This window comes from Camelina sativa, chromosome 14 (genome assembly GCF_000633955.1).
Source record: "Camelina sativa cultivar DH55 chromosome 14, Cs, whole genome shotgun sequence".
NCBI classification, from domain to species: domain Eukaryota; kingdom Viridiplantae; phylum Streptophyta; class Magnoliopsida; order Brassicales; family Brassicaceae; genus Camelina; species Camelina sativa.
Genome location: NC_025698.1, coordinates 25,786,663 through 25,796,736, shown reverse-complemented (window position 1 = coordinate 25,796,736; position 10,074 = coordinate 25,786,663). Strand labels below are relative to the sequence as shown.

Below are 10,074 nucleotides of genomic sequence, written 5' to 3'. Positions count from 1 at the left end.
AATCACATAGAAGACACAAACAAAACCTACAAAATCTTCTTAAAAAGAAGTTTTTACCAAAATGTTGCAACTTTCTCAGACTTAACGCTGACTCTTGGTTTCCTCTTCTTGTTCTTCAACAATTCATCCAATTCAATCACTCCTTCACTCTCACTACTTTCAAATCCAGCAAACCCTTGTTCATCATCATCCATAACTTCCATCACTTCTTCTTTATCATCATCATCATCACTTTCAATGACATAAACTTTGTCCAATGGATACTCGATCTCAGAAGCAGTCACATCAAAGATCACAACACTAAAACTAGACTTCCCTTTGTAATGAAAAAACAGAAAATGACCTTCACTCCAAGAATGAGCCTCAGCAAACTCACTCCAACCTTTCTCAAACCAGACCTCATTACCAATCCGTTTGATCCGAATCGAACGCTTGAAACCCACAGGAGTCTCGAGAGTCACATTGTCAGTGAGTTTGGGACCTAATCTTACAAATCTCTCCGGAATTTTCTGTGAAAATCCCCACACATGCAAGAAAGTTTCTAATTCTTAGTAAAAAAGATTGGAAAAAAAAAATAAAATAAAAGTGTGTAAAAATGTTATTGTTTTACCATCATTGTTTCCTTGATAGTTGAAAGATTAATAATCTTGATGAATTTTTTCACCGCCGGTTCTGGCTCCGGTGTTAGACGGCGTTGAGATGCTGCCGACGTGATTCGAACCGATGATCTCCGAGTAGTAGGCGTGTTCCTCATTTTTTTCTTGCCAAGAAGAAATTTCTTTACTCCCAAGACTGAGAGAGGAAAATGGAAAAGTGAAGAGGATAGATACACTTTATTTCATTGTCGTGTTATCGCATGATTCATTATTACACAATGGAAAAAGTTAACTCTTTTAGATTCCCAAGATTCTTTATTTATTTTTTAATAAATTTCTCCACCAAAAATCAGAAGTATTTATTTTGTTGATAAAAAAGGTAAAAGAAGTTTACTGATAATAAATAAAGTAGGGCAGGCCTGAGAAAACGGTACAAAGGAAGTAAAAACTAAAAATTAGTTGAATATAAACTACAAACGGTACAACGGACATAAAACATGCATGTATATCCTCTGCAGCCAATTTTTTTTTCCTTCTAGTGAATATATATCTTTTTTGTTTTTCTGTTTAGCAGGAATTAAGGCAGATTAGTGAAAGAGTCAAATTAAATTTTCAAACCAAAGTTGTTGTAAATGCAAATATCGTTTTATATCACAAAACATGCGAAAGGGTGCACTATTTTTAGTATCTTTAGTGCGTTACAGTCTTTTCCCTCTTGTAAATATGTAATTTATGTAACTATTAGGGCTACTTAGTGTATTACATATATCTACATAATACATCATATTTATATTCAGATGATAAAGTAAGGAAAATCTAATGTTGATCGGAAGTGGCCGGTGCTTCGACCGTCACGGTTGCAGAACGGTCACTTCCTTGCCGGCAAAGACGCTCGTACTCCGACGATGACCTAATCTTAGGCAGCGCAACTTTACCGGAAAATTTGAGGCACAAGGCACATGTAATGATTAGTATAGCAGACAACATCCAGCTAAACTGAAGATTCGCCAATGCTTTTGCCCTGACCTCAGCACCAGGAGACTCACAAGCCACGGCACTACTATGAACAACACTTCCTCGGTTATCGTCTGTAGATGTTGACATGTTACTCACGCAACCTCTAGGAACATACTCTGGGATCCAAAGCATGAAGCCCATGTTCAAGAACCAGCATCCTTGAAACATAACTGAGATTGGGAGGACTAGAGCCGCAGAGAAGGATTTAGGGAAAGAAGCAGAAGCTAGAGCCGAGGAGAAAGAGACGAAAGCAATGAGTTGGAGAAGGAAATGGTAGTGACCTTCAAGACCTGAATGATCAGTGGAGTGAAAATGAAGTAGGAAGAGTTCTTGAGCGAAGACAGAAGCAGAGAGAACTCCGATTAAACCGGAGAAGAGATCTGAGCAAAGGGTTAGCTCGCAGAAGAGAGCGAAACACGCGAAGATAATGAGATGGAGGAACATGGAAGCATGTTCTAGGTTGTCTGGTTTGAAAGAGGAGAAGTTGAAATTAGGGAAATCTAGGGTTAGGAGAGTGATGGAGAGGAAGGAGAAGAGGAGAATCAATATAAGCTCGAGATGTTTGAGTTTAGGGAAAGGGAACCAGAATTTTGCAGAGAAGGTTTCAGGGCCTTTAAGACAATAAGATCTTATGATGTTGAAGAGATGCCAAAGACCAAGAAGTGCAAGTGAGAGACCGGGCACAAAGTGTCCTAAGAACGTCCCCATTCCAATGTTTTTAAGTTTCAAAAACAATAAACCGTTATTGTGGTGTTGAATGAGGTTTTTGTGATGAAGTGTTTATATAGATGGGGGCAACCATATGTGGTTGCGTGACGGAAACTACCACTAATAAAGCTGAGGAAAAAAGAAGAAAAGGTGGCTTGACCAATACGTAACACTTTAAGATTGTGGTGATGAATATAAAGAAAGTAACTTCGTTATCAAAAACTTTAGTTAACGAAACAGAGCAAAGCATTCGAAAAAAAACAGAGAGCAACGTAGTGTCGTTTTTATTCATTCAAATGCGCTCCTTTTTTTTCTTATTCAAATTTTTGAATTTTTCTTTTAAAAATAGAAACTTCAATGTTTATAAGATAGTGATAAACTGATAACAAAAGGTTCGTGCATGCATATGATTATTTGCACGTATTAAAGAGATGCAAAGTCGAGTATGACTTCTTGGAATGTAAAGTTCAAAGAAATATTAGATTCATGATTCATCGATGCTTAATTATGGTGAGTTCAATTCGTTGGAAGGATTAATTATTTCAACTATTTTTAATTTATGTATGGCACTACCTTTTAAAGTGTTTTTTTTTTAATGCATGTTGTCTATTAAAATTACAAAAAAATGATGGAATATTCAATTTGAGTTGAAGATCCAAAGTGATAAATGTAAAATAATCTTGTATGCAAAGCAGGACTAAACCACTTTTCTAGAGAAGTTCTGAAATTTATGTATAATAAGATTGTCACTGAGATTCAATAATATTCCTCTTTTGATGTAATATAAAACGATATTAATGAATCAGTTTACCTAACTTTTGATTAAGAGATATTTACAATTTTATTTTCAAAAAAAAACTTTTGATTAAGAGATCCAACAAAATAAAGGAGGAGCCAATGAACTATTGAGGGGATATATCGGAGTCACTCTCCATCTACTCCAAGTGGAAACTAAAGAGTGTTTCCACTTCCTTAGAAAATGGCAATTACAATGAATCCATTTACTACCCAATCTAATTATGCTTTTATTTATGATTTCTATTAAGAGAACAAATTTCATTTCCGAATTGAAAAGACAATAGCAAATCTTATACTAACATTTTTTATGCATTGAATTAACTTTTTATTTTATGTAATATCTTCTATATTAAAATGGTTAAAGCTTTTTTTTAATGATGAAAAAGATGGTAAAAGAGTTAAAAAATATTAAAATAGTTAAGAGTTTTTTTATGATGAAAAGGATGATTCAAATAGTTTTAAAATGTAAGAAATAATGGTACAAGATAATAAACAAAAAGAGTTACCAAGCACATGATTCATCATTCACATGATCACATCTATAGTAATCCAAAATTAGGTTGCTGTCGATTGAAAAATGATTCCACGAATGGATATAGTGAAAGCCGATCGATCAGTACTATCTTGATGTTAATGCCAAACTAACAAAAACTTGATTGCCATTGTGTTAGGTTTATGATTTTACAACACTAGCAGGATTCATGAAACGTAAATTACGTAAATATTGGGTTGCGTAAAATAAGAAAAGTTGTAGAGAAGCAAATAAAACGTTTTGCAGATCGTTTAGTAACTAATTAGTGCTAAAAGTAGAAATTGGTTTGTTGTTTATACGAACTATGGATCTATTGGGCTTTCCAAGGAAAAGAGCTCTTGGGCTTTTCTTCTCAAGCGACCAAAATAAAAAAATTCCGACCTGCCGGAATCGAACCAGCGACCTAAAGATTATCTGCTGACACTACAGTCTTCCGCTCTACCAACTGAGCTAAGGTCGGTTACGTTTATTGCATCACTAAAATGTATTTATCTTCTCATTTACATATTAGCCATAACAATACATTGATTCTGATTGAGTCTACGGATTGTAGCATTTTTAAAATCATCAATTATATCATTTTACAATTCATCAATTATATATAGAATTTTTTATGTGTATATCCATGGATTTATAATATTTGGTTGTTCGTATATATTCACCTATTATTTAATACAAATGATTCGTAGGATCAGATCTCATGATTTTTATTTTTGATAATTGGTGAATTTTAAAACCACCATTTACGAACAACCAAATATTGTAAATCCATCGATATACATATAAAATGCTACTTGATTACATAACTTCTTGCTTGCGTATGTTCATCAATCATCAACACAATACGATATCACATTCTGATCCAAAAGGATCACCTCATTTCAAGAATCTGAACTAACAAATCTTTCTTACGTATTACAAATCTGTAGTTGCAATGTTTATATATTCCAAATATCCAAAATAACAATAAAACACAACAACCCAAAATTAAATTTAAAAAGATGGGATTTTCACATTCAACAACGACAACAACAACCATAGAGAATAAAGAGCCCATAAATATATACAAGGTCACATTTATTACATTTCTTTTATCTTTTTATTTCTCCTTGTAGCGGAATCTTTTACTTTCCATTTTTTTTCTCCACCTTCTTTCCTCTTCTGGTTTCACATGATTTAAAAATACATGCATGCGAATTTTTCAGAGGGAAAAGATCTTAAAACAACAATAAAAAGGAGACAAAGACTTTTTCCACACTTCCAACAAGAAAGACAAAACCACATCAAACGTGGCTGTTCACTAGTTGTCCATCTTTTGTACCAAGATCTACCCAGTTGCCTCCCAATCAATGCCTAAACACAAATCACATGTCCCGCGTAACATATACGCGCCTACGTTGTTCACACGGGGCTAACTCCTTCACGCGTAATCAGTCACACGCCACACTTTCACGGACTTGTCTAAACTCCCACTGTACACTATCCACCGTCGATCACCTTTCTCTCCGTGGTTGTCTCCGTCATCCTCGGCCTCTTCCACCGCCGTTAAACACTTGACTGGTCCGTCGTGATCCATCAAAACAGAGAGACACGTGTGTGAACCGCCGTCGTTTCTTCTCCAAACGCAGATATTCTTATCAGCTCCGCCACTCAAGAGCAAACTCCCGGCGGAGGTGAGACACAACACCGCCATACGGTGGCCGTGAATCGTCCCTTTGTGAGTCAAATACTTTTGCCGTTCCCAGAAGTTAACGGTACCGTCAGAAGAACCGCAGTAAACCACACCGTCCGTTAAATTTACGGCTAAGGCCGTTACAGCGTTCTCTTGTTTCATCAACACTTGTACCAAAACATGTTTCGTCTCTTTACCTTGTACCTCACGTTTCCATACTTTTAACGTGCCGTCTGCTGAACCGGTGAATACCAAATCGTCGAATCCGGCAGCCACAGTGTTAACCGCGTCGTCGTGAGCTTCGATAGATTCTAGACACTTGGAATCGGATAATCTCCAGACCTTAAGCGTCTTGTCCCAAGAACCGGAGTAGAGTAAACCGAGATCTTCGTTTAAGCTCATACACGACACGGCGTCGAAATGTCGGATCTTCACCACGTTTCTCCGGCGACGAGCTTCGACGTAGTTTCTCGGATTCACCGATTTGGTGAGAAACTCTTTGAGAGTTGGTAAGCTTCCGACTCGTGAATATCTCTCAGGGTTCTTCTTTGAGCCTCTCCAAACCCTAATTTTACCATCTTGATGACCGGTGAAAACCCGGTTATCTCCGGTTATCACGATCGCTTTAACAAACCCGCTCGTTGATTTAAACCCGGAGTAATCTTTTAAATCTTTCCAAACACGAATGTTCTTGGAATCGGATCCTGTGAAAAGAAGATCACGTGAAGCAGCAAGAGAGTACACGTGTCCTTCTTGTCTCACGACCGTACCGATCAAACCGTTATCAGGATCATCTTCGAAATCGCTGTTTCTGGTTTGGTATACCCAAGGTGATTTGTGGTAAGGAGAGCAAGTTTGGTTCCATGGTGATTGAGAAGCTGAGGTGAAAGACGTCGTGTTTTCGTTGTTCGGATAGTAAGTTTGGTTCCATGGAGATAATGGATATATTGGTGACGATGAGTCGCTACTAGCACTTGAAGCGTTGCTTGGACGTTGAGAATCGCTGTTGGTGCTTAACGAGTTTTGCTTATCAACGCCGTGGTTATGATGATCACCGTCGCTGTGGTAAGTTTCTTCCTCGCTGGCGAGAGAACCTGATTTCAAGAACGCCGCAAAAGTCATTCTCCGGAGATAATCGTTGTGACTTGGATTATCTTGTATAGCCATAATATTTTCAGGGTTACAGAAACAAAAGATTTATTTTTTTTGGATTTGATTTGATCAAAGAGAAAAGAAAGATTATTTGGATTCTATAGAAGAATGATAAAAGTGTGTGTGTTTGANCCTGTGAAAAGAAGATCACGTGAAGCAGCAAGAGAGTACACGTGTCCTTCTTGTCTCACGACCGTACCGATCAAACCGTTATCAGGATCATCTTCGAAATCGCTGTTTCTGGTTTGGTATACCCAAGGTGATTTGTGGTAAGGAGAGCAAGTTTGGTTCCATGGTGATTGAGAAGCTGAGGTGAAAGACGTCGTGTTTTCGTTGTTCGGATAGTAAGTTTGGTTCCATGGAGATAATGGATAGATTGGTGATGACGAGTCGCTACTAGCGCTTGAAGCGTTGCTTGGACGTTGAGAATCGCTGTTGGTACGGTTATCACCGTCGCTGTGGTAAGTTTCTTCCTCGCTGGCGAGAGAACCCGATTTCAAGAACGCCGCAAAAGTCATTCTCCGGAGATAATCGTTGTCACTTGGATTATCTTGTATAGCCATAATGATTTCAGGGTTACAGAAACAAGAGATTTATTTTTTGGATTTGATTTGATCAAAAAGAAAAGAAATATTATGTGGATTCTATAGAAGAATGATAAAAGTGTGTGTTTTGAAATGTTGTTTCTTGAGATTATGAAAGAACTAATAAGAGCATGTAGAAGAAGCTGTGTTGGGGTATATATACAGAGTCGTATGTAGAAAGGTGGGGGCAAAACTGATGACCGTGTAAAAGCGACACGTGGTAGAGTAGACGTGACTGACGAATACTGGGACACCGGTTTTGCCAGTTTCCTTTGAAGAGTCGGAGACCAAAATTTACAAAAAAAACATTGAAAGTAATATTTTTTTAATTTTATTAGTTGAAAGCAATATGTATGTTTCGTTGACATGGTATTTAATTAATTATTATATTTATATGTAGGGGTGGTGTTTGTGATTATTTGATCAAATGTGAAAATATTTTCACCTAGAAAAGATGTAATATGCTTACATAGGAAAAATAAAATGTATAATATGTTTAATCGATATGTTCCATCGGTTTAAAATACACAAAATTTTCAGATTCGTTCCATTTTGTATGCTTATTATACTTTTGTGAACCTATGTAAGTTACGTTGTAAGTACACAAAATATTATTAGTAAGTTTTACTGAAACTGTTTTAATTATTTAACCATGTAATAAAACAGTTGACAAAAATAAAATATAATCCCGTCTTAAATCTATTTTTGGGGTTGGTTGACCAATAAAATAAGATAAGGTATGTGTGGCTGTGTTGTCGGCTCGTCATCTTCACACGTTGCATAACCATAGCGCTAGCGTGAAACGGGGAAAAAGGTATTTCTCGAAGCAGTAAGGGGAATTTTCTTTATTAATATTTTATCATAAACTTCTTCTACATACCAACATAAAGAGAAAAGTTATCTTCTAGACGTTTGACTTTTTCGAAGTAATTTTTTTTGAAGGGTTATTATTAATTGTAGTATCGAATAAAGAAATATAGCCTAGTTTTTGTAGAGGAATTGTTTGATTGAAGGAGGTTACACAAAATTAATGAAGCGGATTATTGTCATTATAAAAGTGTAGAAGAATCAGAAATAAATTATGCCGCTTGCGAATAGACTGCACAATGCATAGGCACCACCAACCACCATGGTGCAGTGCTATACTTTTCTCAGATCAATAATACGTATCATGGTTCGTTTTCTTATATCATTTTCAACATTTCAATTATTGACATATTTTACCAGATCAATAGCACATTGTATACAAGGTAGAAGTCATTAGCATATTTATGTGCATTTTGGAATGAGAATACTGGAATGCTGTTAAGTGGATTTTAAAACTTAAACAATACGAAAACACCTAAAAAACATCTGTTTTTTTTTAAATTAAAAAGCCTTACCATATATGAATATAAAACAAAGTTAAAGACCGATAAAAATGATAATTCAATGCAAAATACATATAGGTTCTGATTGGTAATATTGCATAATTTTAGAATAACATAAGTTGCATGGTAAAATCAGCATAATAAAAATCCATAGAATAAAATATCGTTGCATGAAAAAACTGTGTGACTGGATATATTTTGCAAAATAACATAATGTACGTAGTATTATCACTTATCATTAATGATCAACTATTTATTCACTTATCTGTATAATGAAATTATACTTGTATTTTTAGACGATTGTGTTTCATTAAACACTATAAAAATTATTTTGTTGGTAAATTACTTGTAATTGCATTAGAAAAGATACTCCGTCATTATGCTGTTACAAATCTGAGCTAAAGTATTATTCGTAAAATTTGAGAGTGAAGGAGTTCGAATCTATACTAATAATAAGCTTCTAAGTTCGTCCACATACAATTTTAAACAACCAATAGGAATTTGACATATCACTTATTAACATTTTATACAATTTCCAGAATTTTCTATATTAAGAATTATTTTAAACAACCTATCATGATTTGACATGTCATTCATTAACATTTTTTAAATTTACAGAATTTTTTAGAAAAAGAAATTTTTAAATTTATGGAAATCAAAGAACTATGCACAATATCCCACATCGACTATAAATTTTTTAGACAATCGATTAGAACCAGTATAAATAAGATTAGTATGCTTCCAACAACGAATGAGCAGAAAAGCTTGATTTATCAGGCGTTCAAGTTTAAAAGTTTTATTTGGTTTGATCTGGTTTTTTATTTGATCAATTTAAAACTTTAAACAGTTTCAAAAAATATTATAATATTTAAAAATTTTAAAAGTTTAAATATTATAAATATTGAAACTTTTAAAGTTCTTAGCTTTTAAAAAGTTTATAATATTATAAATATTGAAACTGTTAAAAGTTCTTAGCTTTTAAAAAGTTTAAAATATTATAAATATTGAAACTTTTAAAAATTCTTAGCTTTTAAAAAGTTTTTAAATATTATAAATATTGAAACTTTTAAAAGTTCTTAACTTTTAAAAAGTTTTTAAATATTATAAGTTTTAAATTTTAAATGTTTAAAATATTATAAATATTGAAAATTTTTAAAAGGTTCAAATTTTATATTTCGAAACCTTTTAAAAGTTTAAAATATTATAAATATTGATGCAAAACATAAATTATATTATTAATCTACATTTGTGCTTTTTATTTCTTATGAGCTGTAAAACATATTTTTGTGTATGATTTTATAGATGAGTTGATATTCTTTCACTAATTTTTTATTTTTGGGTTCTAAGCAAGAAAGATTGACATCGAAAAACCTTAATTTGATGTTTGAGTCAAATTTTGAGGTTTAAAGAAGAAAGATGGACGACAAACACACATGTTTTATTAGCTATACATAGGCATGACCAGGGTTACGGTTGTCATGGTTAAGATTTATTAACCACCGGTTATGGTTAGAAATTTTTGTAACCTCAACTAGAACCGTTTAACAAACGGTTACGTTTAAATACGATTACGGTTTAAGCGGTTACTGTTATATACGGTTACAGTTATTTGATAATATGATACGGTTGATATTATTTGATGATT

The 10,074-nt window shown here is 34.1% G+C and overlaps 3 protein-coding genes and 1 non-coding gene across 4 annotated transcripts; all 4 read right to left on the bottom strand.

The window, feature by feature from the left end:
* Positions 15-853, bottom strand: LOC104742473 (B3 domain-containing protein At1g49475-like). Its single transcript, XM_010463481.2, has 2 exons — positions 611-853; positions 15-509 (listed from the first exon to the last, which is right to left on the bottom strand). The coding sequence occupies exons 1-2, from the start codon at positions 752-754 to the stop codon at positions 54-56; spliced, it is 600 nt and encodes a 199-aa protein (XP_010461783.1). The 5' UTR covers positions 755-853; the 3' UTR covers positions 15-53.
* LOC104742471 (transmembrane protein 45B-like) lies at positions 1,220-2,376 on the bottom strand. The gene has a single exon (XM_010463478.2). The coding sequence runs from the start codon at positions 2,319-2,321 to the stop codon at positions 1,413-1,415; it is 909 nt and encodes a 302-aa protein (XP_010461780.1). The 5' UTR covers positions 2,322-2,376; the 3' UTR covers positions 1,220-1,412.
* Positions 4,027-4,111, bottom strand: TRNAY-GUA. Its single transcript is given in 2 exon segments — positions 4,027-4,062; positions 4,075-4,111. It is a non-coding gene; the product is annotated as a tRNA-Tyr (tRNA).
* On the bottom strand, positions 4,619-6,600 carry LOC104742469 (myosin heavy chain kinase C-like). The gene has a single exon (XM_010463476.1). It carries the CDS (start codon positions 6,488-6,490, stop codon positions 5,072-5,074), a length of 1,419 nt encoding a protein of 472 aa, XP_010461778.1. The 5' UTR covers positions 6,491-6,600; the 3' UTR covers positions 4,619-5,071.

Coding starts and splice junctions, on each gene's coding strand:
- LOC104742471 (XM_010463478.2), bottom strand. CDS start 2,321: ATGGGGACGTTCTTAGGACACTTTGTGCCCGGTCTCTCACTTGCACTT.
- LOC104742469 (XM_010463476.1), bottom strand. CDS start 6,490: ATGGCTATACAAGATAATCCAAGTCACAACGATTATCTCCGGAGAATG.
- LOC104742473 (XM_010463481.2), bottom strand. CDS start 754: ATGAGGAACACGCCTACTACTCGGAGATCATCGGTTCGAATCACGTCG. Junction 510..610: donor CTATCAAGGAAACAATGATG/GTAAAACAATAA, acceptor GGATTTTCACAG/AAAATTCCGGAGAGATTTGT.